The following is a 27,753-nucleotide window of genomic DNA, read 5'->3' on the forward strand; positions in this document are numbered from 1 at the left end:
TGCAAACTTGCCTTTAGACTATCACAGCAGACAACTCTCAAGGTCTACTTTTAGCATGAAATAAATTTTCAACTTCTCATTAGCGCATGTATTTTCTGACCATATTTACTACATCACAAGTTTTCCCTTCTGAGGTGTTTTATTATGAATTACATCAGGAAATAGCACATAAAACAAGATTTCCAACAACCACCTGGAAATTCTGACCTGCTCCTCTAGCAACATCCACGGAAAAAGTTCCTTAAATGGAAAACTGTGCCAGTCACTGCCGCAGGGCACCTTTTAATACTTACTACCAGGAACAGGATGTTCCCAAGAGATAATAATTTTTCTCCAACACTCAGAAATCATTTCTAAGTAAGCAATGTCACCATGGATGCCAATCACAAATGTGCATCGTAAAGATGTAATTACAAAATGACAGTTGTGTGAACTGTGCATACTGAGCCAAATCCCCTCTCAGTATTCATCCCAAGCCGCTGGGCTGGGACTATTCGTGGCACACCAGCACTCCAGGATCCAAGCAGCAATCAGCACTATTTAGAAGCCCAGTAAGACCCTGCCTCTTCCCCAAAGAGTTCACTACTTACAGAGGCAGCAGACAAACAGCGGAAGAGTCAGCTTGTTTTACAAATTAGCAATTTAGATCAGAAATTAAATCTTTTCCAAGATTATAAAGGATTTAGGTGGCAAAGGCCTTGTAGGACACCAAAGATAAAGAACAACACCCTTAATGAATGTAGTCAAGAGGGGTTTTAAACACCTGGTTATTTAAAGTCACACAGCAAAGTTGTGCAGGGAAAGCAAAACTTTTCCATACAGTTTGGAGAACGAAGGAAAGCCACTTCACAGCCAGGTAAGGTCCTGTATCAGGCCTGGCACTTTCATTAATTTCCAGACTAACTACAGAGTGCATCCTGCCCAGTGGTATGGAAATAACACAATCCAAACATCACAGTCATTCCCACAGTCTAGACAGTCTCCTCTTGCAGGACATGCAAGCAAGTCTGATCACCAGTTCCAGACTTGGAAAACTATGTCATGAGATCTTCATTATGAAAGATCCCATAGAATATCAAAAGATGCCTTATCACAATGCAATGGACACGGAGCCAAAACAAACAGAAAGTATGTAAAAGCAAATTCCTGACAAAGCAAAAACTGAATTAAAGTTTACGAGACTGGAGCAGGGAGGGGAAAGAAATACAGACTCACAATTGCTCAAGTTATATGAATTTGTACAAAGTTACATAACTTCAGTATAGGAAGATATTATTTCCTTACTATGCTTTAATATTTCTTTTAAATCTTGGAGAGATATTGCAGAGAGAGATGATTATGCTCCGCCAAGAGAAGAGAAGAAGAAAGTTCATGGAACTTAGTGGCACAAAGAATATTGCCAAGTTGAAATCTTGCTCAGATGAGTTGTGACTAGTTTTCCTGTCTACCAGCAGAGTTCAGCAGTCAGAAATTGGCCAACAGTTTTCCCCAGTTTCTTCTTTCTCTCTTTTATTCATCTGCAACAGACTATTTTCTGTACCTGTGTACATATGTTTGTGTCTGCCCAGAGGGACAGGCCAACAGTACCTTACCAAGCTCTCCTGGTGCCACGGAGCAGTTATGGGTCAGGGCTGCATGGGGCTGCATGCTGAACAAAGATTTGTTGCAGTAAACAGTTTTACTCTAACATGAGGCAATTTAAAGCACTGTTTGAGCTGATTCATTCCAAGGGTCAGCACCAACTTCATGGAAAAAGATCCAGGAACACTGCATGCATTTAAATAAATGGGCATTTAATGGAAGCAGCACAACTGGCCAATACTCTTGGTACATAAACGTTGTCCTTCTTTATACAGAAACTTTCTCTCTCTCCATAACTTTTTCTGTCTAATTTGGGGGAAAAAAGGTTATTCTCCTGAATCCAGATGAAAACCCTTGGTTTGTGCAGGCACTAGTGCCACATATCAAAAAAACATAGAAATCAGAGTGATGCTGAAGTTCATGTTTACATGACAGCAACACTGAAGAAATTAAAGATCATACTCTTGGTCCAGCAATAGAAATGCTCAGCTCCCCAGTGGGCTTGATTGGACTGGGAAGAAATTGGGAATTTGGTATTTCTGCACCACTTCATTCTCTCTGCCTTGTTTTAGTTATTCTTTACAAGGGAGTTCAGTAACAAGACCAAATCACCATGAGAAATACTGTAATGTACCCCACAGAACCCCCAGAAGAGCTGATACCAATATGGAAACAGCAGGGAAAGGGTGGAATTGCTGCAACAGGTATTGTGACCAGTTTTGAATCAGTTGACTCAAATCAGCAAGACAAGAGTTTTTATTTGGTCTTACAAGTGGGCCTACATAATTAAAGAGTAAAACCTGAAAATACTAGAAAAGAGGTTTATTAAAAAAAAAAACCAACAACCAAACAAACAAAAAAATCCCACACAAGTATGAACCAAGCCTTAAGAAGATAAATTAATGAGGTTTTCTCTGTTCTCCAAACTATCAATGGAAACAGACCTTTTTCAGTAACAGTTGCTGGTAAGTATTATAAACTCTACAGTAACAGTTTAACTGCTGGCCACAAAAAAACCCAAAACAAAACACCAAAACCAAACAATAAACACAAACAAAACCCCCCCAACTAAAAGCTAGTGCTTTCTTTTACTTCTTGTAATACACTAATTTCCCCAACTACTTTGAGAAAAAATTTGTAACACCATGTATATCACAGCAGTTTCACTACTACTAACCCGTGTAAATTTACCTTCTGGTTTGCATTAAAATTCAAACTGTTGGCCCAGTGCACACATTCACCTTTCCTCTTCAGAGCATCAGAAGCTGGGACTAATTCTGTCCTCCCTGAGATCCCTTTCTTGCAAGAGATAAAACCAGACCAAAAACGTTCTGCCTTTTCAGCCTGCCGATCAGTGGTTCTATTCAGGTCATCCTTGCAAAAATATTAATCCACTGAGTGTGTGGCTTACTCGAGTAAACTCCTGCCATTGCCTGGAGGAGCTCAGGATTGCAGAGCTTAACCTTTGATATGAAAATGGCTGCAATTCACTGTTATTAGTGCATGGGCACATCACTCCTGTTAGGCGGTGAGGTATTGCCTAGAGCAGGATACATCTGCTTCTAGTCATAAAGCAGGATTTGCTTCAAGCTGGAGCCAACTGCCATTCCAATATTCCATACACCCATAGATGCTATGAGACTGCATGTGCCCTTTCTGTACTTGCACATCCCCTGTCTTTGTTATCTATAAATGGCAATTTCTACTGGAGGGCAGTTTAGCTGATATGGCATGCTTTCTACAGATTGCCCCGTTTTACGTTCAAACATTATATAAATGCATTTTGATGTATTTTCTTTTTTTTCTTCATGTTCAGCGATTTTTACATAATTCTGTTTGACTTTTTTTTTTTTTTCCCTACATCTACTAAATACCTGCAGCAGCTTGCTGAGGGTACAGACCACTTCGGAGAGCTCCAAGCTGAGCGGCAAAAACTTATCCCTGCCCCTTTGGATACAGTGCTGGTCTCTCCGTGCCGGTCACTAGGACAACATTCCGTGGCGAGCAGAGCAAAACCCACCAAAACTGCGGACGGAGCATCCCTCCCCTTGGAACGGCGAGTACCAGGAGCGCCTTCCCGGTCCCGCGTGTTTTACCGGGAGCGTTTCCCGTGGCTGCAGCGCCCTCTCCTGGTGTGCGGGCGGAGCCGGGAGCGCCCGGACCCAGCCGCGCTCACCCCATCGCTGCCGCCCCCTGAACTGCGAGGGAATCCTTTGCAACCCTTCACCGCGCGATTCGGGGAATAAACCTGACTCAGAGATTAATTAACCCAGGGGAGAGCAACCCATGCTTTGAAGGGCAGCTGGTTTTGAGCAGAGGCAATCGGGATCTCATTGGAAAACGACGGTTGAAAGATGTCATCAAGTTTATGTCATAGGGAATCCTTAGGATTCATAAAAGCCTTAAAATATAAAACCTGAAAATATCTACATATTTGCAGATTTGAAGCAAACGACGATAAAATACCCAGGACACAAGGTTTTACTAAAAACCACTGAAAATAAAACTGCAAATTTATGAATGAGGACATTTGGCTTAATGAAGTATGAACAACTAATGAGGTCCAGGAGCATTAAACTAGGCTTGTAAAGAATTTCAATAATAGTTATGGATGCTAAAACTACTACTAGTGTCACTGAGTTTTCCATGAGGTCTGTATGATGAAGTTTCTCAGAAAAAGGAGCCAGACAGGATGGCTAGCTGTGTATAAATACACAGCTTCACAAAGAGGGCAGAACAAGGGTCAGATTGCATCTTTCTGTTTTAGGATGTTTAACATTCAAAGCAACATTTCAAAACAGCTCCTTTGCCTCTCTCTCTCTACTGCTTTCTAATTAAAGCACAGAGAGATGCTTTCACAGATGTAAGCACCCAGAAGTTGGGAAAGACAATTTAGCCTTTCGTATCTCATCTTTAACACTTCATTTATTACTAAATATCTTCTATTTTTAAATGACCCGGGTGCTCCTGCAACAACAGCCTTCCCTGCTGCCGGAGGCAACGGCAGAGATTCATCATGCTGGTGACAGCGAGCGCCTCTGCGCTCGTGGCAGCACATTGTGCTGCCATCTGTAAGACCCTGGCTCAAGAGCAACTTCAGGATTCCCTCTCTTCTGTAAAAACAAGGTACATAGTGCAGATGTTAAGAGCTGGGCCTCTGAGCACGCTGACCATGCTCCTGCTCAGAGGGCTCCCTGCTAGCTGATTAATGGGGCAGCATTAATGCCAGCTGCGGTGCAGAGCACAGAGCCAGGATGGTGGCCTGAGTCTCAGAGCCCTGGCAGTGCTGAGGGCCTGGAGAAGTAAATGTGGCTCCCAGGAGAGGTACAATTTCCTACAATCATGGGTTGCCTCTATAACTGTGCATTTTCAGCTACCTATCTGGCTTTCTATTTTCAACTTCACGTCACCCACCTCAACAAAGCATTAGCAAGCTGGGGTCTGATCTCCTCTCTCTTCTCGCTAAAAACTAGCTCATGCATTAAAAGCCTGAATTTGAGCGAAAGAGCAAACAACTGAAATTACACACAAAACCCACAGGAGTTTGGAAAGCTGAGAATATCAGACTTTCTACTGCTTTTAATACTATTTCAGTAAAGACCTTTTCTGCACTTCTACACATCCATCTCCATGTGAACGCTCCAGTTTGGCAGTGCATGATGAGAAGAGGCAGATCTTTTCAAAGCTGATTACAAGTTCTGTTTCAACCTGGAAAAAAGGCTGGATTGCACTTTGCATGGTTTTGTAAGAGGCTATTAAGTATATCTAAACAGGTTACTTTTAAGAAAGTTGTAACAAGCAGAAGTGACTCGGTTCCTTGTAATAATGGGACATTTTACTGACATTGCGAGTTTTCTTTTTACTTCTTTACATGCTTTTTCTTTTTACTTCTTCCACTCTTTATTTAAAAACTTGCAGCCTCCACTGTTTTACTGCAAAAACTGTTTGTAAAGCAAGAATTGTGCTGATCACATCAAAACTCATTAATATAACTTGTTTTTCCATTATTAGCACCATCTGAGCCTGTTGAAAGCCTTAACCAGGGCTTTAATTTTTCCACAGAGAGCTTTAAATTAATTAGTGGTTTACATGCTAACAAAGAATCTGATACATTCATAAATCAATCTAATGCAGAAGGATTACCGGAGGGTGGAAACCTATTCAGTGGGGACCTCACATTCACTTAACATGGTGGGTTTTTAACAAAAGGGTGCAGGTGTGGAATAGACGGGTACCGGGAAGAGCCCATGATAATCACTTTGCATCACTTAAAAACGCAGCAGGACACACAGTAAATCAGAGCCTAGGGCCCACCCTAAGTGAATCCCATGTAGATATAAAAGGCAATATCATCCCACTTTAACCTTCACAGTTAAATTGCCAGAGTGGTACAATTTCTTTTATGTAGGTTACAGGCCACTGAACTAATGGAAAACAGAGTCAAATCAAAGGACTTGGATGGGAAGCACAAACTAACTAAACTGTGTGACATGGATATAAATATAGGTATCAAATAAAAAAAGGTAACATTTTTTTCTAACTATTAACTTAATCCATGTTATTAAAACATGATATAATTGTGTATACTTTTGGCTCACTTCAGGCTTTTAAACTAGTTTCTGCTACCACAATACTTACTCTGCCATGAGAGCTCTGCTATGAAACCGTAGCTGCATTTTTCTCATATTTTTTCTAACTCAGCACTGTTCACTGTTAAGAAAACTTCACCAAAATGAACACTTTTCCTGGTCATGTTTTGTGTCCAAAGGTCTAAAGTCATGGACTTTAAAAATAAAAAATACTTTGATGACTAAAGCAGTTTTCAGTCTTTACTATGTTTTGAAATAAACTTGTGATCTGCTTTGAAAGCTGCCTATTTTAATAATGGGATCTCTGTCACCACAGACACCTGCACAGTCCCCATCAAATGCAGTAAGAACTGTACACAGGCAAACTGATTGTCTCCTTTTTCCTTAAAAAATGGTAAAATATCCTTGATGAGTCAGAAGAGACGTGACTGAGAAAATCGTGAATATGCACACTGTGAAATTAAAGACTGTGAGTGACAGGAAGAGCCAAACAGCAATCCCGGCTCAGTGCTGCTTAAACTTTCAGGAGATGGATTGACAGTAAGTAATTCTGCATTTTGATAATGGATAATCAATATTTACTGATGGTGGCTCATAAAATAAAGAAACCTGAGCAACTGTCAGGTATTCAGTCTGAATTATTCAGTTCTCCTAACTAAAATAAGGCATAAATACATAATCAGTCCAATCTATGAGGTATCAGATTTCCCATACAACCATATGGAAAAAACATATGACAGATTATTTGTATATTTTTGATGATGAACATTCATTTGAAATGAAGTGCCTTCATCTTCTATAGTACCTTCCAGTAACAAATTAGTCATGAAAAACATAACTCTGGGACATATTAAAAGCTCATCATTTTGGGGAACGCTGTGATGCCCACACACTGGTACCCCACACAGCACACACTGCCTGATCTCCAGCTTCAGCTGAAGTGTCCTCAGAAAAACATCTCCTCGTTAGCATGCATTTCATCATTGCTCACCAGATGTTATTCTTACAGATGTACAAACCCATTTTTGAGCAAAGATACCACAGCTTAAGTAGTTTCTACAGTGCGTGCTTTGTATTTGTCATTGCTTTTATGTGTGTCCACTTGGCTGCAGCAGTTCCTGTGATGCTGGGTGAATCAGAGCAGGAAGGACAGGGAAAACCCACTGCACCACATGTCCTTCCAGCATGCCAGTGACAGGGCAGCACACACAGGGACAAGGCACACACTCCCTGCTCACTGACCCTGCTCACCCTAAAGATGAGTGCAGTTTACATAATGTGGTCACCTCTTACCCTCATGACCTATCTGTGACAGCAAAACCCAAACAATGGTTTGTTGGGTTTTTTTTTTTCAAAGAAGCAGGAAACACCAGAGGGTATTAAATGAGGTGCCATCCTGCCAAAGGCTTGTGTAACGATTTGCACAGTTCCTGGGATGCAGGGCAGCAGTGTGGCAGCACAGCTCATCGTGCTTCCTGCCACGCTTCATGTCTGTGTAACAAATGCTCTCCATGAGACTGAGCAGGGCACTGAGGATGGCATTAAAGGTGGCATATGCTGCCACCTGCACTCTTCCCAAATGAAGGAGTTAGCAGTTTAACCAGCACAACAAACAAAACCAAAATGGAAGCGAGTCAAGGCAATTAGCTAATTAGTGATTAAATAAAGCTGTGGCCCGTCACTGGCAGGGAGGCTGCGGGGGTGCCATCCCTTTGATCCACAGGAGCAGCCGGTGACAGCACAGCACAGCCCCTCGGGCGCCCTGTGGCTGGCTGGTACCACTGCCTGGCCTCCTCACTGCCAGCCCCAGGGGACTCCATGCTGTCCCTGGGGAACGTCCATCACACCAAAAAGAGCAGCACACGGGCTCTGGTGCCCTGCGGGCAGGCTGCCGGCAGCCAGCACTTCTCCAGAGGAAGCCTCGCCGTTTGCCAAAAGCTTTCTCGCTCAGAATCCCTTGTCGAAATTTCACCATGAATGTTTGTAAAGTGTTTGCTCCAGACCCAGTACGTGCTGCCGGCTCTTCACTTCACACCCTGACAACGCAGCTACGCAACTTACTTCATCCCTGGTCTCCTCTTGTGTTCAAATACTCCAGCCCCTGGACCTTCACTGCTCTCATGCTGCTCACAGCCCAGCAAGTTCATTAATGTTAATTAATGACTGCTGCGTTTCATATTAAAATCACCGGCTCCGAGCTTTGAGACACAAAGAACTTTCCATACATCAACTGCTTCAAAGAAATTGTCTCTACAGGCGCACTCGCCCTCGGCTCTAGTTGCAGGATAATTGTGGATATTATCCCTCAGGGAAGAGGGGAAAAACTACCCAGTGTTTACCTCGAGGGAAGACGGCACACCCATAGAGCTACCTGTCACCTCCTAATGGGTTACAACACTCGGCCTTCCAACAAATTATACAAAATTACACCCTGGTTAGCAGGGAGATGTGTTTAATCCCACAAGCCCATAGTGAAAGGCACAAGAACTGTCTGAAATTCCGCAGATGAGCCCATGAGGTTGCTATATATACCAAAAGCCTTACTAGCTCTAGAAGGTTAATCAGTATTGCTCATATCATAAAGTTTTGGATTATCCCACTAAGTATATTTTACACTCAATATATTATATTATTGCCTCCAAGGGAATGCTAGTTTAAAAAAATTAAGAGAAATATTTCAAATAGAATAAACAGCTCTTCCCAGATTTTGACATTTATTTACACTGAAAACTGAAATGCAATTGTAAACCCAATGCCTGATCTTTGCCATTCTTCCTCAGGCAAAATTCCTCCTGGAGGCAGCAGGAGTTTTATCTCAGTCACACACTCTTGGATTGCAACTTAACCTGATAAAAGTTTGTTCCTCAGTTCCTCCAGGCCTTCTGTGCCCATGCACACACATTACCCTCTGGCCAGGCTTCCTGACTGCTCAAACCCCATCTCAAAATCTTCTTGTGGCCAACAAAGCCTTGCCGCAGACCCAGGGCAGGCACATCAGGATGGTGTTGGGATAGGAGAGGGCAGAGACTCCCACAGCCAAGATGGGCACGCAGCAGAGGCTCAGGGCAAATCAGCCATGCCTGCTTGAGCAAACCCTACTCATCTCCTTCCCTTCCCTCCCTTCTCTACAAGGCATTCAGAGCCCATTCAGAGCCCCTGTCGCGGTACAGCCCCCATGAGGCACTCCCAGATCTACAGAGCCAGGTGGGGCCATGGTAAGAGCAATAGATCCAGAGCTGGTTTTTCCTTACTTAAGCAAGGAGACTTACTTAGGTCCCTCCAAATCTGACTTCATTGTATTAATCACGAAGGATTTATAAAATGCACTCACTGGAGGCAGGTGGGATTTTAAGGACCCTGCATCACACAGCTCATGGAGCATCCGCTCCCAGAGACCTTCCAGAGCTGCTCCCCACGAAGTTAAACAAACTGGGGACTAAATTATTTTACAACCAACTGTGCAACTCACTCAGATCATAGCAGTTCCACGAGTATGTTCAAGGGGACTTGTTTGGATTTTAAGGTTTTTGAACGGGTCTGCTTTATCCCATGGAAGCTTAAGACATTTTATCTTAAGACAGGGACATACAAACTCCTTAACAGATGGGAACAGTTCCTTAGATATTAAGTAATTAAGCACACTCAGCACATGTTGGCTCCTAACGAAAATTGTTTTGAAGAGATAAGGCACTCTATAAACTGAGGTTTGCGGTTAACCAAAAATCTGCCATTTCATCTTTTGCTCACAAGGCTAATCTCATGAATTGCTACATGAAAAATGAAGATACAAGAAGCATTACATGATTTACAAAATTATCAGATTGAGGGGTTTTTTTAAGCTTTCACGCTTGTGTTCTTCCATTTTTTTCTGTAGTTAGCTAAGATTTAATAAGCAAATAAATCTACTACATTTTGATCCGAAATTGCATTTCTGTGCTTGCCTTGCTTCCAATTCCAGTAAGAAACATCAGCAGGAAACGGCAACGGCTTTTCTCTACCATGGTTTTTCCAAGGAAGCCAAGGTAAAGCCTTGAATTTCCTCATATTTATGAATACATCATTGGCATCTCTTTGCTATGTCCAGGACAGCCTTAGCGCTCCAGTGACCACCTTCAGCAAGACCAAACGTACACGGCCTGAGGCAGTAAGATAAGAACTGCAAAGCAGCGAGTAGCTGCAGCTTACCATGGCTCCTTCACTCTTACTCTGTGCAACTTCTCGCTGCAGCCGAGCCACAGACAGCTTCTCCCTGCGGAAAGGAAAGCGTGTGAATAGCGGTTCATTTTTTCCCGTCGGAGAGAACGCAGCACTTCCCCATCGGGATGGCATTCCTGCACATCACTGGGGTAACCCTCCTGGCAGGCCCTGCTCTCCTCCCCATGTTTCCCTGCAATATTTAGTGGCTGCATTATTGTTTCATTTTGTGGCAGTTTGACAGAGCTGTCAATAAATCAACTGAATCCAAACATCATTTGCTCCATTCAAACAACAAAGTAGCTCATCATGCCGGCAATATGAAAACAGACTGTGCAAATCAGATTGTGTTATTTATTTCCCTATAGCCTTGCACATCAGCTTTATTCTGCACCATATTACATAAGCCAGAAGGCTGCTGGATCGTCAAGAAATACATGAATAAAATTGAAATTAAAACAATCTATTCTATACCTAAACATATTGTGCTGCATTTTGCAACTATTGAATTTTTAGATTTTTTTTTTTTTATTAGCCTTTTTTCATACAAGATCCTTACCCAAATGTTTGGCTCAACTCAACTAACAATTAATTTGCTTAATTAAGGATTTGGCAATCACAACACACTTTCAAGTACACTGAAAAGTTGTAAGAGAGGAATGAAAATTAGGGTTTAGCATACATAGAAAAGGAAAGATGTTTTCACAGTGAATGGACTGGGGAAACATAGAACATACCAAGTATGTGAACTGCTAGTCAGTGGAAGGTAGCACAGGAACTGACAACTGCAGGAGGGGTACAGGAAGACAGCAATTTGCTCTGGAGGCTCAGCAAAGCAGAAGATACTTTAGAGAACAAATGGGACTTAAACAACCTATCATAATATAAGAAGGATCTATTATGAAATTTGTTTTTTTTTTTTTTTTATTCTACTGGGACTAACTAGAAAGAAAGACCTGAACCATGCCAGTGCAGCATCCTGGCACTTAACCTGGGATATATAACATTTTTGCCTGCTCAGTGACTGGTCAGTGCCAATGCAAGGGTGTCAGTGGCTCAGGCCTGGTGACATGACCCGGGGTCAGAAAGCGTTTATTCGAGGGCTGGCAGGACCAGCCTTGCACCACTGACAAAGGGCTCCAACCATGAGCCCACTGGCCATGCCATCGGCCTTGGATGAGTCAGGAAAGAAAACCTTCCTGCTGTGCACAGCAGGGAAGTCCCAAGTCTTCAAATCACACTGCCACGTCTCCCAGTTCTTGCAGGAAAGAAGAGCAGGGCCTGGAAACTCTGTCTCACAAAAACCCGCACAGGTGCCAAGCCACGGCAGAAGGACAACTCTGTAACTGCTCCTGGCACTGACTGGGTCACTCTCATTCAGCATAAAAACTAACTGTTCTACAATATCTTATTCCCAAACTTGCAAAAAAAAAAAAACCCCCCAAAAAACCCCAACCCTTTAACCCATTTCTCAGGAACCATTCTTCCAAGGAAGGTCTGTGCATACCTGCCTAATTACTGCAGAATGACAGTGCTCCTGTCACTCAGCCACAGCTCAACATATGCCTGGGTCACTGAACCAGTCCCCCCTCCCCATTTCAATAGATGTGGTATTTAAGTTAAGTCTCCCTAATGGTCACCTGCCCCCTCGTGCTTGCTAAACCCTCACAACAATCTCCATGCAGCTGGCAAAGCCTGGTTATCATGTTAACCCCAGGCATTTCTAATACGGTGATTTGCAAACAGGTATGATGTTGAAACCACTTAATATTGGCAAAAGTTGAAAATGATACAGCCAGAGCCCTACAGAGGTTGCATTTGTGTTCTCTGGTGTGATATCAAGATCTTCTTTTGCACATGTGAAAAATTATGGAAAATTGAGAAGTGGCATTAGTACAGCATTGATAGCTTAACACAGGTATCCTAAAAACAGCTTCTAAAAGACACGTACCACCCTCCCTCTTCCTTGATCAGATACTATCACAGGCAAATTACAAAATTGGTTAATCCTATTTTAAGGATTTAGTTCATCTGCTGGAAATAGCTCCTCGCATTTTTGCACTGCTTCAGTGCCCTAATATGTTCTAGTGGAAAAAGCAAATATTCCCTTTGAGGAGGTTTTGACCTTTTAATTGCAAACCAAATGCCTAAAGATATTTTATGAGAAAATATGTGGGGGGTGAGGAGAGAATAAACAAGCAAAACCCCCCCTCACTCCACTCCTCCCTACACTTCCTGCCATTGGTCTGGAGAGATTTATTTAGTTATGCCTCCTATATCAGGAATACTCCTACTTCCCTCTCTCCGTGTTACCTCCAATATGGAATCAGTTTCACATTTCTGGAATTTTATTAGAGTAAACTCCACTCATCCTCCACTTGCACAGAGGGCTCCTCCTAACGATGCCAGGCTTCCCTCTCTGGGTGAGGATCCTGGCTGAGGTTCAGAAAGGGCTTCCTTAGCAATTTTCCCAGTGAAGGAGAGCAAAGACTGGCATTCTCATACTATGTTTATAACATTGCTGATATTAGGAACAAAACCACTTTTCAGTAGCAGAAAATGAAAAGAAACCTGACTATCATGTAGGAGAAAAAAAATCCGCCATAGTGGATACAGAGGAGCAATCTGTTCCAACAGCATCTACAAACACGTCAGCTTTGAAGAAACCAAACTCTGAGCTCCTGCTTCATCCCTCCCGCGTGCAGTGCCCAGGTGAAGGAGCTGTGCACTCACAGCCAGACCCATGCAGATGTTGCCTTCATCTGGGCAGGACACACAGCAGAGGCTCAGCGTGCCTATGGACCACAGTCATCCCTGAGACTACTCCAGGGAGCTTCATTTGTGATGCCCTTGGCCCATCGCCCACACTCAGCCATTTCCCACTACCTCTACATAAACATACACTGGTGTAACGGGCAAGAAACGTGGTCAGAATCCTGTTACAAGCCAACAGCATTTAACACCAATTTGCAGTGCTGGAAGTTTTGGTATAAGATACGTGACAAGAGAGAACTTGTCATGCTCCATGTCTAAGCAGACCAAATAAACCCTTTGGTCACTATCCACCGTCTCAGTCAGTTCTTATTAAGGCAACAACTTCAGTGACTTCTCAGCCCCAATTTTTAACATGGTGTTACAATTGAATAAGCATTTTACTATAATAATAAGCTTTTAGCTGCTTTAGCCTTTCAGATATTTCACATGCAAAGAACATTTGACATGCAGCTTCAAAGTTAATCCTATTCTTTTAATCTTTGCTTTTAAATAAGAAAAAACAGCACCATTATTTTGTTGCTATGTAGTTTTGTTTATTTTTAATCAAGCATGTTTCATCACTATAGCTTGATTAATTAACAAAGTCAATTAGCAACTGCAGCCAACCTGGAAGGAAACAAAATCTTCTCCAAGGATTTAAAAAATTAAAACATGTTCATTGAGAAGTTCTCATATTTGCTTTTGAAAAACCTCCAAATGATAAAAGGTTTACAAAAATGCTCTTTGAAAGCACAGTTTATGCTCTTAAGTTTGCATATTTGTATTGTAAGTGGCAAAATTCCCAGCCAAGGACTTTGCAAAGAAATAATTAAAGGAGCCAAACAAGGATTCAATTATATCCTTTCCAGATGGAAGCAAGCACACAAGTAGTCACTGTGTGGATGGAAGAAAGATACATTTCAAGTCTCAGTATTGCGAGTAGAGATTGCAGTAGCTTGCTCTAAAAAACAACAGTTTGAGGAAAGCCCATTTAGCCCAAGAAAAACATAAATGTGCTAAATAATTCTGTAGATTCACAACTCTCCTTAAAGTAAATTTTCTCCTCTCTCTCGTTTCCCATCACAGGCCCCTACCCTCCCCTAATTCTGGAAAATGCTGATAGTGTTCCTGATATGGTAACAGATATCGTCAGATCAAACACCACAATAAAAACTACACGGGATACATGAAAGACTCAATTTTTCTTATTTGTTCTTCTTTGTATTGCTAATTTAAATCAATACAACAAACCCAAAAGCTCTAGCAGTGAACTTCAGCTTCCCAAAATTTTGATTTTCATTTTTATTTTGAAACTTCAGATTCAGAAGGTCTTAAATACAGGGCTTTGCTTCTCCATCCAACATAGACAGGTATTACTTAAAATAGCCTCTGGATAAAGTTAAAATACTAAGCTCCAAAACCTACTGGGAAGCGAAGGGCTCTATCCCACCCTGACACTGCCCTTTCCTGTCCTGATCACAACAGCAGCCCCACACCCTGCCAGTGTGCATTGGCAGGTCTTGTACTTTCAGCACTGATACTTGAAGATTTCAAACTTTTCCTATTTTCTCTTTCCCAAGTAAATTAGTACTCCTCTACTGAAGGAATGAATGTGGACAAAATTTAACAGGTATGACAGGTCCCAAGTTACTCATCTGTTTCTCTAGTCACCTTTTTATTTCCAAGAACAGGGTAAGTGTTTTCTACATGTTTCATCCTGTCTTGGAAACCTTCACTCTGAAGCGATTTCATTTAGAAGTGGTCAGTGCTGCACCATAAAGTGAAGCTCAGCTTTTCTTGTAATTTTATAACTTTCTCTATTTGTAAAGCAGAAAATCACCACGTGACCCACTGACATAGTCAAGCTTTCAAAATACATGAATATTTGTTTTATTATTGGTGACTGTGGCCAAGCAGAGTGAGTAAGTTACATGCCAGCAAGTCCTTCTGTGCTATTTTGGAGAAGAGAAATTCCAACCAAGTTTCCACTCTGTGCTATTGCTGTGAGATTCAGAAGGTGAATAAATACTTTGTTCTCCCAGGGAAAAAGCAAACAGAAAAATGACAGAGACTCAGAACCAGAATTTGCAAGGCCTCCCAAACCACTGTGCCTTGTAACCACCCCTTGTTTATCACCTATCAAAATTATTTCTCCTTAACTTTTTCCCCCCTTATGTTGTTACTTGTAGCCACAGCATTGTTTTTCAAATGAACCAGAAAAAACCACAACTAAACCCCATTAAACACGGATTAAACATAGCGTGGTGCTAACAACTGACCTAGGGGCAGGGCGCTAGTTTGTGCAGAGAGGCACAGGCCCGGCTTCCTTCAACTCTTGGTTTTCTGGGGAGGGTTTCCCATCTGAATGCTGACCAGGCTTGACCTCATTGAGTCTATGAGATCTGACAAGGGAAGAGCCGAGGGTGGAATGGCTGCAGTGAACTAATGCGCCTCTTTCAGCTCCTATTGCGATCGCAGAGGGCAGCGATGCCGCAACCGCCCTTCTGACCGACGGCCGCGTACAGCGAAGGCATTTGGTGCTTTATAAATGTCAGCCTCGTGTGCATCGGGAAACTGGGCTTTTAGAGTTGTAATGGTTTAACTAGACCTGGCAATAAGAGAGCCATCTGGTATTAAAAAAAAAAAAAGAAAAAAAAATTCATTGTAAATTTAAAGCTGAGCAAAGTACGAGCTTTATCTAATTGTTTTTACAGTAATTGCAAAGACTGGAGTTACAGTAACAGAAGTACCAATGCTGTCAGGCAGAAGCAGAATAAATAGGATGAGCCACCAGCAAGGCATAGGCTCCTATTTACTGCTAATTTATTTGTAATAAGAGATAAGCATACAGAAAATATAATTTACATTAAACTTCTCTTCTACAAGACATGATTCTGCCAAATCCACAGAAGCAAAACAGGTAGCAACTTATTTAAACTATATTTTCTTTAAGTGACACTAACAGCAAAAAAAAAAAAAAATTATAACTATAATCTAAAATAGGTATCAGCAATCCCCATGGGCTCCTCACTAATTTCCAGTGCATTTTAATGTGTACTAATCAGACAAAGAAGTTCAAAGTTGACCAACCAGTTACTTTCCAGAAACATCCAAACAAGACACCAAATGCAAGAGAAATACCATGGGAATAAAATCACAGGATAACAGTTCAGAAAGGAGGAGGCAAAGAGAGGAACATCACAAGGGCAGAGCCTTCATTATAAAAACAAAAACATTGTCTTTGGCTAAAAAAGAGAGGCAGAGCCACGGCAAAGAAATTAGAAAGGAAAGGTTATGAGGAGTCCATGGCAGATTATCACCATGCTGTTTTTGTGACAAATTACTCTCCCAGCACGGGCTCAGCAGTCGAGGTCAGCTGGGCACCTGAACAGGGTAATTCTCCTCTCCTGAGCACGTGCATGGGGATGGATGGCAATGCATTTCAACAGGAGCATCCTCTCTCACACTGGCAATCTTTATTACTTCATTGACATTTATTGTTTTCAGCACTGAAATTATGAGTGCAAGGCTCTCGCTTTAATGATTCACTGGTATTTCAGACAACATTTCAAGTATATCTATCTATTAATGTTGGAGTGCCTTCTCCCATTATTAGTGGTGATTTCAAAACACTGCCCACCTCTCAAATTTTGTACATATTTAGGCCAGCAGACATAGATAGAGTGGTCTAGACCCAAAGTTTAAAATGTTGGGTTTTTTTTTTCTCTTGAGCTTCAAGATGGTTTTTAACCCCTGTGATGTAAAGCCAGTAAGTGAATAGAGACCTTTAAATAACTTTCATTAGTAACTGCTAAATAATTAGAATGACAATAAACAGAGCCACCAAGCAAGACATGGAGATGGTATCAACCATCAGAATCAATGCAGTTTCTCGATTAAGAAAAAAATAGTCAAAAAAAAAAAGTGATTCTTTCACTATGACACATTCAGTTGCAGGAGAAAAGATTAATGTCTGTATGATACAATGCCAAATCATTGAGATAATTATGAATTATACCAAGCAATCATTTCACAAATCTGCTGGATCATCTCACTTATGACCATTATTCATGAGATAATGCACTCAGCTGCAATTTTTTTCAGACATATTCCTCTGAAGTCTTTCTTTTGGGCTGAGATTCCAGGTGGAAGAAGAAAATGGGTGGGGGAAAAAAGGCTGAATTTTTTTATGAAAGACAAAAATGGGGAAACCTTTCCCCAACCCCTTTTCCTCATCATCTTAAAAGTCTGCAGACAGTAGTGGGAGATATTTACAGATTTATTTTGAAAAACAGCCCAAACACAAACCAGTGATCTGCAGCAGACAAGGGAGTTATACCTGGTTATCAACTGCAACCTCAAGTATGAAACACCAACATCTAAGTGCTAAGAAAAAACAACAGCACTATTGAATTCCAAAATACATCTAAAGTACAAGTTTTCACATTATAAAATCAATAGTCCATGTATTATGTAAACCTTGTATTTATAGGGAAGTAAAATTAAGGTTTTAGCAGGGCCAAATCCTGTACAGAATTGCTCTCTGTTTAAACCTTTCAATTCAGTATATTCCAACTAAACTACTAAAACCCACTACTGCAAATAAATGAGAACTGGATCCATCCCACAGAATTTTTTATTATTAAAAGTGGTACATTAACCATCAACCTTACTGTCTCTGTTCTGAAATCCACACCATAAAATACTGAGTAAAAACACTTTGACAAATTTACAATGCAGTAGTTTGGAATTTCTTGACATAAGTGACTGATTTATCAATTTTAATGTCACGTTAGCAGTAATATTTGTATTTAATGCTGTATTATTTCTGCCAATAAGTTGCAATCCAAGAAGCATACAGTGGGAATTTGTACAATTAGGCAAGCTGCCAAGTTCTCAAAGACTTATCATCATGGAAAACCTCGGTGTTCAAAGAGGAAAAAAAAAAGAAAAAGAAGAAAAGGACTAATAGAAGGCAGTTTGGAATATTAATTCAGCAAAAGGAACCTTAAATTATAATATAGGCAGCTGTTGTACGTAAGATTCCCACCCTTTACTATAAGAATTACTATCTGCTCTTTTTTCCAGGTGCTACTTTTAAAGAGTATCTTACACTAACGAAAGCATGCTTAATTGAAGCCCTAAAGTGCTCTAAAATGGCACCAATTTTCTTTTATGAGAATCCTTTCACAATAAAAGGCCTAAAGTTTTCTCTTCTCTAACTAAAATAGTAACTGTAGCGTTTATCTTCTTGCTGACAGCATCCTCGAAACAATCACATCATTCTTATGACCTTTTCCAGTACAGGTCAGTGTGGAAAGCAAATTTCAGACTATCACCTTTCCCTCTGGTACTCTGCTAATTCAGCTGATCCTCCCATAATGGTATATGGCCCAGGAGCTCCACTTCTTCACATGGGATGATAACACACCTCCCAGCTTAGCCTGACAGTACAGCTGAGTTTAAAGTGGGTAAACAAAGAGGAAGAGGGTCATTGCTACATGAAAAGTTTGGCCCCTGGAGAATAGACAACAGTTTAAGTCACCACCTTTTAATCCCTCTTATTTCCAACACACGCAACTGCCACTCTTCATTTCACATGCCCACGGGACGCTTTTTTTGGTCCTAATCCCCAAATACACCTGCTCTCCTTGCTGGAAGCACCAAAGCTGGCTCTTCAGCAGAGCTGACAGGGGCCTGGCAACACATCAGTCATCAACACAAGGAAGACGTTGCTAAAGCAGATGCTGCTTCCAAACAAGTCAGATTTTTATTTCTACAACTCAGTGACACTGAAAGCAACAGCAGAGATGTTCTGCCTACACAGGTATCAAAAGATTATGTTTTTAAATGCACATTCAAGACAGAAGAGAGAGAAAGGACTAGATAGGAACCAGTATGTGTAAGGGTACTTGGCACACCTTGCCTACCCTCGGTGTTCTCCTATACTGTGGATTTCAAACCAACCAACAGCTCTAGGTCATGCATCATCACTGGGGCAAGTGTAGCTGTTTCTCCTCAGTGCAATTGTTCTTAGCAGTGTCCTCCAGCTTGTGAGTGTGTAAATTCTCACTTGCTGTTTCCTGTTCATTTTTACTCTGGGTCAAGCTGCTCTCTAGACTAGATGGAGTCTCAGTTCTTATGTTTCTATATGGGGTTTCTGGAAGGTTTGCAGTATCAAATCCTACATACAGATACAGATTCATACCGTTTTTATTGCATTGTGTACTTGTGTTAGTTTTGGGGCTTTTTTCCTGTAGTAGGTTGACCCTGGCTGGGTGCCAGGTACCCACTAAAGCCACTCTCTCATTTCCCCTCTGCAATGGACAGAGGAGAGAAAAAAAAAAAATCCAAAAAAACAGCTAAGGATTCATAAGTTCATAATTCATAAAAGCAGGAGAGGTCAGTTACTGATTACTTTCTCAGGTAAAACAGACTCAAAGTGGGGATATTATTTAAGTTTATTACTAACAGGACAAGAGCAAAAGAGTGAGAAATAAAATAATCTTAAAAACACTTTCCCTCCACCCCTCCTTCCTTCCATGTTTTTCCTCCTCCTCCCTCAGTGGTGCAGGGGGATGGGGAATATGGTCAGTTGTTGTTTCTGCTGCTGCTCAGGGAAGGAGTCCTTCCTCTGCTCCCATGGGGTCCATCCCATGGGATACAGTCCTTCACAGACCCCTCCACCATGAGTCCATCCCTTGGCCAGCAGCTCTCCCCAGACTGCTGTCCCGTGGGTGACTCCTCCCCGAGGTGCAGTCCTTCATGGATGAGCTGTACCGACGTGGGTCTCCCACAGGGGCCAAGAGTCCTACCCGAGAAAAACCTCCTCCAGCGTGGACTGCCCTCTCCACAGGCTGCAGGTCTTTGACAGGACCCTGCTCAGTCTTGGGCCTCCCATGAGGTCTCAGCCTCCTTCGTGCATCCCCCTGCTCCAGCGTGGGCTCCTCCATGGGCTGGAGGGGGTCTCTGCACTCTGATGGTCCCATGGGCTGCAGAGGCACAGCTGTCCCACCATGGGCTGCACCACGGGCTGCAGAGCCTGGAGCACCTCCTGCCCCTCCTTCTGCACTGACCTTGGTGTCTACACTGTTGTTCCCATATTCTCACTCCGCTCTTCCCTGGCTGGAATTCTTTCTGCACCACAACCTTCTGTTCCTAAATACGTTATCACAGAGGCGTTACTGTCACTCCTGGTTGGCTCGGCCTTGGCCGGTGGCAGGAAGCCCGTCCTGGAGCTGGCTGGCATTGGCTCCATGGGACAGGGGAAGCTTCCAGCAGCTTCTAATAGAAGCCACCCCTGTAGCCCCCCCCCACCTCCAAAACCCATCCAAAGAAACCCACTACATTTTCCTAAGTAAATATTTGGAATCCAGAAGGTACCTCCTGATATATGATGAATTCTCTTGTTTGTAAACCAAACAGAACTAGCTCTGAATCCCACACCCCATGAGCCATTTCTAGCAAAAGTGAATCATTATTTTCACTGAGCCTGGACTTAAGACAACCTTGAAAAATGAAAAACAAACAAATAAACAAGCAAACAATGTTTTCTTTTTGCAAAGGACTTGGAAGTTGAGCTAACAAATTCCCCCAATCACTGGTTGCTCATATATATTTTTTCCTCTGGAGATTTGTCATATGGAGATGATGTGCTGTGGAAATTCTTTTGAAAGGACATGCATTTCCCTAAGGGGTTTTTAATGAGAATTTATTGCTCATGAAAGATTCAGGATTGGCAACACTTCAGTCTTCAGTTAATGATCTTTGTTTATTAACATAAAATGCATCACACTTAACAGGAGTGTAACTTTCCCAACTAATGCATCAAAGCACGAAAGAATTCTCACTCCTTCAGTCTTATTCCCCGAGGCTGTCTGAGAGGGTGTTAGCTGAAATTTATATGGTTGTCCTTAGGAAAATGAAGTCAGGACCCTTGTTTCACGTAAAGCTGAAAACCATGGAAATATTTTTTCATAACCAAAATTACTCAGACATAAACTAACAGCAAGAAATGGCAGTAGACTGCTATTACTTCTCATAGCACCTATTCCTTCCACACAAATCTTTTACCAGCATCGGAAGGTCTATGCCTAATCCTAATTCTAGTTACTTTTAAATTCCATGGGTAACATTCATGGAAAGTGCTGATTCCACGCCCTGTTAGTAAATTACTTTAGAAACTCCAGGAATTTTCAAAAGAATGATGAAGGCTACAGGCAACTGGGTCTGGAAACCAGAGATCCCAGAAACACAACACTAAGCCACCTCTTGTATTTCTAAGGAAATAAAAAAGTAGAAATGCTTTTTTTTTAAAAAAAAAAAGGGACAAAATGGGGTGTAAAGCACAAAATCCAAATACATTGTTTTGGATACTAAGCCCAACAGGATTTGGACACTAAGCTCAACCAAATTCCTAGAACACCCTGCTTTCTTCATAACTACCTTTCCTTCTGTTCTCCCCAAGAGATACACCTAGTTCCAATTGTTTGCGAGAATGTTTAGAAAGGTTTTCTCCCAGCTCTCTGCAAAACCTTTCACTTTCCTCCTACAATTCAAAAACGATGACTGATCTTGCTGCATTACTGGATGACCTCTTACCTCTGTTTTCCAATCCTTTATTCCCAGATCATCACAACAATTCTTAGTATTCTTTGTAATCTCTTTTTTTTGGGGGGGGGATGTTACACAGTGTGATGTGTTTCTATCCATCCAGAAAACCCACAGCATGAGGACTTCAAGGTTTCTTAACAGGCTGCGCTTACTATTTCTTTTCTCTCTCTGAGCTATATTTATTGCAAACTCTGTAACCTTCCAGATGTCACTTGTGTCCTCTTTTAATTGAACACTGAAAGAACTTGAAAAAATCGTGTGGATAAGGAAGAAGATCAAAGAGATTTTATTGTGCTTTGTTCACTGTAGTACTCTCTCTTGATTTTTTTTGCTTTACACAATTGTTCAATACTTAATCTGGTACAAATCACTAACAAATGTGCAATGACCTTCCCCTCACAGAGGTAATACAGAAGAGAATCAAAGTTGCTCAGAAAGAGTCCTTTTCTTCTCTGCTTAAATTGTTTTCTTTTTGTTGTTTCTTGTAATTTCATTTTGCACCCTCAAGAATAAGAATACTATTCTAGTAAGACTCAGAAATAGTGCTCAATCAGGTGGACACATTTCTACTGGGAACTGTCTCCACTTTAAGGCCAGAGCAGCTGAAACTCAGATCAGGCCCCTGGAGCAGCATTTTCTGTTGCAACCCATCACTGCTCTCCTCTATCAACTCACCTGAGAGATTAGAGAATCTCTTCTCACATCATTTTACGGAAAATCAAACAAACTGAACAGGGAGATTACACCTTTGGGTACACCAGAACAACAGCTCAAATTTCCTTGAGTGTTACCCACACACCTGTAGACTGAGAATTGGGCACTGGCATTACAGAGCAGTGACACAGAGTACTTTGCACTCAGGAACTCATCAGAATGAGTCCAAGTATATGTCAAACCAGTCTATCATATATATATATATAAAAGAGAGAGAGGGAGACGCTGTCCATACAAGGCAAAACATATAAATCACATAGCTTCCATATTTGCTGTGAAATCAGCTATTCAGTTTTACATGTCTGTATTCATGGTTTCTATGATTAAAAGCATTAGTGCATCTATTCAATCACTTGAACGTACACTGTAGTGTGGAAAAAGAATAAACCAATTATGAAAATAATTCCAAGTATCCATCCATTTTTTTTGTAATTCTGAAAGTAAAAAGCATTTTCATAAAGGGCTTTGGAGATCAATTATGCCAATATGATATTTTGTAATATTATCCTCATTAATTGTACTTTAAGAGTAACAGGCCACTTAATGATGGGCAACAATTGGTTCTTGGGTCACCTGCAAAGAGCTACTGGCACAAACACATCACCTATGGCACATATTTTGGGTAGATACAGCCCCTGGAGGTGCCTTCCAGTAGGACTCTCGGAAAGTGACAGATTAAATAAATGAAATAATTATTTCCTGAGAGCATTTCTCAAATGTCTATATAAAACATATTTAAGACATACCAACAGGTAATAATTGCCACATAGTTTTCAATTTCATGAATGTGATCCTATTAATTGAATGAAAAGATCTGGAGAGAGAAAGTAATTCAGACTTTCCCAAAAATCTTTGTGGACTTCCATAACCTACTAGTTTTGTGAAGAAAAAAAACAGATGAAAGCTAATAACAGGGAATTTTTTTTTTCTTTTTATTTTAAGAGATGCTGTAAGAAATTTCCTTGGAAAAAGTTATAAACTAAATGACTTCCCCCAGTCCTCCCCCAGGCTAGGGAACGTGTTTCAGTATGTTCTCTACACCACGTCTCACCGTGGCAGGAAGAAAACAAGCAGTATGTTGAAAATCACTTTGAAGTATCCTTCAGTAACCCAACACACAAATTCATATTCATGCAGCCTCACAGCAATAAAATCAGTTCCATGCTAATGATATAATTGTTTCTTCTACCATCCTGTCTATAAAAGAAGACCAGATAAAGTCAAAGGCAGTGGCCTCTGGCTGATTATGTGTTTTGACAAATTAGATGATTAACTGAAACCTCAAACTCAAGCTTCTCTGTCTCAATAGACTTAGAAGAGGAGAAGAAAAGCTTTGCTTCTGAAAGGACACGGATCTACAGGGACCTCAGCCCAGACGGGGAGCGTTGCTCAAAGAGCAGTGTTTGCACAGCACACACAGAGGCTGCCACTGCACACAGGCTTATTCCAATATAGAAATTAGAGCTGTCACTTTAAATAAAGGAACCAGCATATGGTAATATATGCAAAATGCTTCCCAACATGTTCCAGTAGAGATGGAGAAAGTAAGTTATCAATGACAGTTTTACCACATAATACACCAGTGTAACACTTAACAACACTGAAAATGAAATCCAGACACATCAGTGGAGCAATGGTCGTATTTTTATATTTATGAAGCTGTTTAAATTCACATATAGTCAAATCACAACTGCAGTGTCTGCCTAGGAATGAAACAGAGAAGACTGAATAGCAACAGGCATAAGATCCACTTGTGATGCTCAAGTTGCTTTACTGGTTAAAAAACACACCGTGTGGTGCCCTGAACTTGCTTCATCTTTAAAACCTGCTCTCTGAATATTAAATGAAAAAACATTATGAGGTGAAACTTGGGTACTGTCTATCCTTTCAGATAGTACAGCTCAAAAAAGTTGGGCCAGAACTGTTACTTAAAACTTTTCCAATTATTTGTGATGTGACTGTTGCGAAAATGGTACTGCCACCATTTTACAAATAAACACAATAAAAAAAAATCTTTCTGTTCAAAATCTGAACCAGAGAAGCAAACACCTTAAAAAAAAACCAAACACAAAAACTCTTGGGGAGTTTTAAAGTATTTTTCTCCAGAGACACCAGTCAGATCTGCTCTGTGAATGAGGGCAGCTTCTGAAAGTTCAAACAGCATCAACTTCAATGGAAGTTCAACTTCAGCAAACAAAACAAGTAATTTAAAAGATACAGGTGAATAAGGATTAAGATGTGTTAGTGTTCAGGCATTTCCAAACTTATTAAATGCATATTAGGAAATCCTTAAAATAATAACTGTCTGAAGTATTAAAATGGAACGATTTTCAGCAGTTCAAATGCCAACCAGACGCTTAGGCAAATCTACATTTCCCCAGTTTTCACAACACGTTTTGAAACCAATTTGATGTTTGAATAAAGCTCCTTGAAATTTTTCACAGCAGAAGGATTCCAGGATTGTATCTGGGTAATGAGCTGTGCTCTGAAATGACTTATAGTCATCATCACAGTCAGCTACTACATCACCCTTGGTGTGAAGCAAAATTAAAATCACACAGTGCTCACGTAGCACCACCACAAGTATTACCTCATTTACAGAATCAGGAAAAGGTCTGTTCCAAATCAAAGTATTGATTATTTCAAAATTTAATTTCCCAATCAAAAGCTATAGCAAGAAAATAAATCCAATAAAAGGCATTTTCCAATTAAGTAAGCCTAATCTTGCTGTTAAATTACTTTGATATTAGAGATCATAAAACTAGAACCACACGTTAAGTATCCAGGTTAATAAAGTAGGAATTAAAACAGCCATATATAAAATTAATGATAAACTTTGTCCTGCTTCATTACATGGTCATGCCTTTAGTATACATGAGACCAAAACATTTGATAGGAAGTGTTGGGCATCTTGAATTTTTTCTGATTACAACTAAGGTGCACGTTTACCTTAATTTCAAAGCACTAGGATGGGGCTGCAACAAGCAATTACTTTAACATCCAACACCAATAATCTGCAATTTTCTTAAGAGAAAGCCAGCAGAAACAATCTCCTCAATGCCCAGGGTTCATTAGCTAAATTGCAACTGTGGCTCTTAAAAATGTTTTAACAAGAGTGCATAAAGAGCTGAAAGTACTTGTATATACACAATATGTATTTCTATTGGTCCAAGTTGCTACACTTGGTGTTTAGAGCTACTCAGGGGACTGATATCTAAGAGATGTCTAAGAGATGCCTGTGTTCACTTTCCTTCCTGAAAGTCTCCAAAGCAGGACACTTTAGCTTCTTTATCATCAGGCTGCAAGAACCAGCAGATTTTGATACGCTAAGATGCTTCCATGTTGACATATTTTTCTTAACAAGATACTGTCTTAATTAGTTTCATCTGCCATTTGGAAGTTATCTAGAAGACATGTTAAGGATTTTTTTAGTGAAGCAGAAAAAACCCATATGTTTTTAGACTGTATATTATTCCTTCCTATAAAACCAGTACCTGCTCATTACTGCACATCCAACAAAAGCAGTTTTGATAGCTGACAATGAAAGCTGTTATCATCTAATTCCATCCCTTCATTAAACACTGTCAGTGAGAAGGCATGATCAAGATACAGAGGTTTTTCTTTGACCTTCTGCTGGCTCTTGCCACAAAGGTAAGGCCTTGCAGCAGGAGCACTTCCACAGACCTCTGTCTACAAAGGTCTCACTTGGCATCAACACAATGTCCCAGTGTGTTAGATGATAATACAGCTACTTGCTAAATTCAACATTATTTTAGTTAACATACTTCTGCTTTTCTGACAGTCTCGGATGTAGGAAAAGAAACTCTCAAGGTGCATGAGGTTTATCAACAGGTACTTTCCCCCAGCACTGTCCTGTGAAAACATCGTAAAAAACTGTACCTATTTATAGACAGTGCTTCTGCATGCACCTATAAAAACCACAGCTTTGTTTTAAAAAATCCTGAGCTTCCAATTTCTCAGAATTGCAAGTGACAGATAGAGAAAACAATTTACTTTCTGGATAGGTACCGAATAATTTTCATTTTCCCCCTATACACAGATCATGATCTACAAGGTTTCCCAAAGATATATTTTCTTTAAAAACAGCAATATCTTTTTGAGTATTCCCTGCAACAATACCAATCAACTTTCCTCTTATGAAGAGAATGTTCCTAAGTAAATGCACAAAAGTACCTGACAGCATCAGAAGTATTAACGAAGAAAAGTATTTCAAAACACTAGAAAACTATGTCCATCATACCAAGCAGTAATTTAACACTTTAAACAGGCAGCCAGATGGCTGGTTTCAGTCAGCCCATTTCCAGTGACATGTATTTAATCAGCCGAATTACCCCAGACAAATAACCAGCCCGGATTTTTAAGAGCAGGACAATGCCAGAGCGGGAATCGCTAGAGCTGGAGATCAGCCGGGTTTAGAAATTACTTCAGGCTGGGGCTCGCCAGCCCTTGGCAGGCCAGAGGCAGCAGGGCTCGCTCCCTGGAGCCAGCAGGATGACTCAGGCACCTGCTGGAAGCCCCAGCGGCTCGGCAGGACCTGCGGGACATTCCCGCGGTCCCGGCCGCGATCCCCCAGATGGGCTTTTAATTAGCGCCCCGCCGCCTCCTGCCAGCCCGCGGTCCCCGCAGCCAGAGCGCCCGCAGCCTCGGCCACAGCACACCGCCTCTGCTGGGGCCCGGCTGGCCAGCCAGAAACCAGGCAGGGACAGCTTGGCTGGAGGGGAAGGGGAATAAAATGCTGTCACTGCCACAAGGCAAAACGTCCCTCTGACTCTCCAGAGTTTTTAGTCTATTTCTCTCTTCTCCGGCAGAGACCTCCAAACACTGTCACGCTCTGGCTGGACTTTTTCATTTAGGTTATAAATCTGCTCTTTCCTCAGTGGTCAGGGAATTTTCCCAGGAGCTCCCTGGCCAACCACCAACCAGTCACATTGAAGGGCAGAGCCATGCTTTCACCTATTTAACTATACCCCACAACGCCCATCCTCTCTACGACTATCTTCATTCCCTCCACATCCTCTCTCTCTGCATTTCCACAAAGCACCCTGCTTTTCACTGCTATTTTACACTGCTGAAGCCAACAAGCTCTCACAAATTCTAATACATGTGTTTTGGTGATGGTTCTCCTAAGCAAACTTGGTTTGACCCTGAAGTCAATGATTATGGTCAAAACCATTCAGGAATATCTGGACATCACAGAAGAGGACAAACCTCGGGAGTGAGAGCCAACATTACAATCCATGAAGAGGTTAGAGCACAGTAACATCAGCTGGATTCACAACTACAGAGA

General features: G+C 41.3%; 1 protein-coding gene across 10 annotated transcripts in view; it reads right to left on the reverse strand.

Annotated features, from left to right (window-relative positions):
- NCKAP5 (NCK associated protein 5) overlaps window positions 1-27,753 on the reverse strand; it is a 396,774-nt gene that overhangs the window by 198,314 nt on the left and 170,707 nt on the right. For 9 of the 10 annotated variants that reach the window (XM_050339951.1, XM_050339949.1, XM_050339948.1 and 6 more), the window contains one exon: window positions 10,356-10,419. In XM_050339951.1, the coding sequence (XP_050195908.1) occupies window positions 10,356-10,419 (64 nt within the window). Of the gene's footprint in view, window positions 1-10,355; window positions 10,420-27,753 lie in introns of those variants that run through there. The other variant, XM_050339955.1, reaches the window with a different exon arrangement.

Source organism: Myiozetetes cayanensis, unplaced genomic scaffold, assembly GCF_022539395.1.
Source record: "Myiozetetes cayanensis isolate MyiCay16 unplaced genomic scaffold, myiCay2020 scf9, whole genome shotgun sequence".
NCBI lineage: Eukaryota > Metazoa > Chordata > Aves > Passeriformes > Tyrannidae > Myiozetetes > Myiozetetes cayanensis.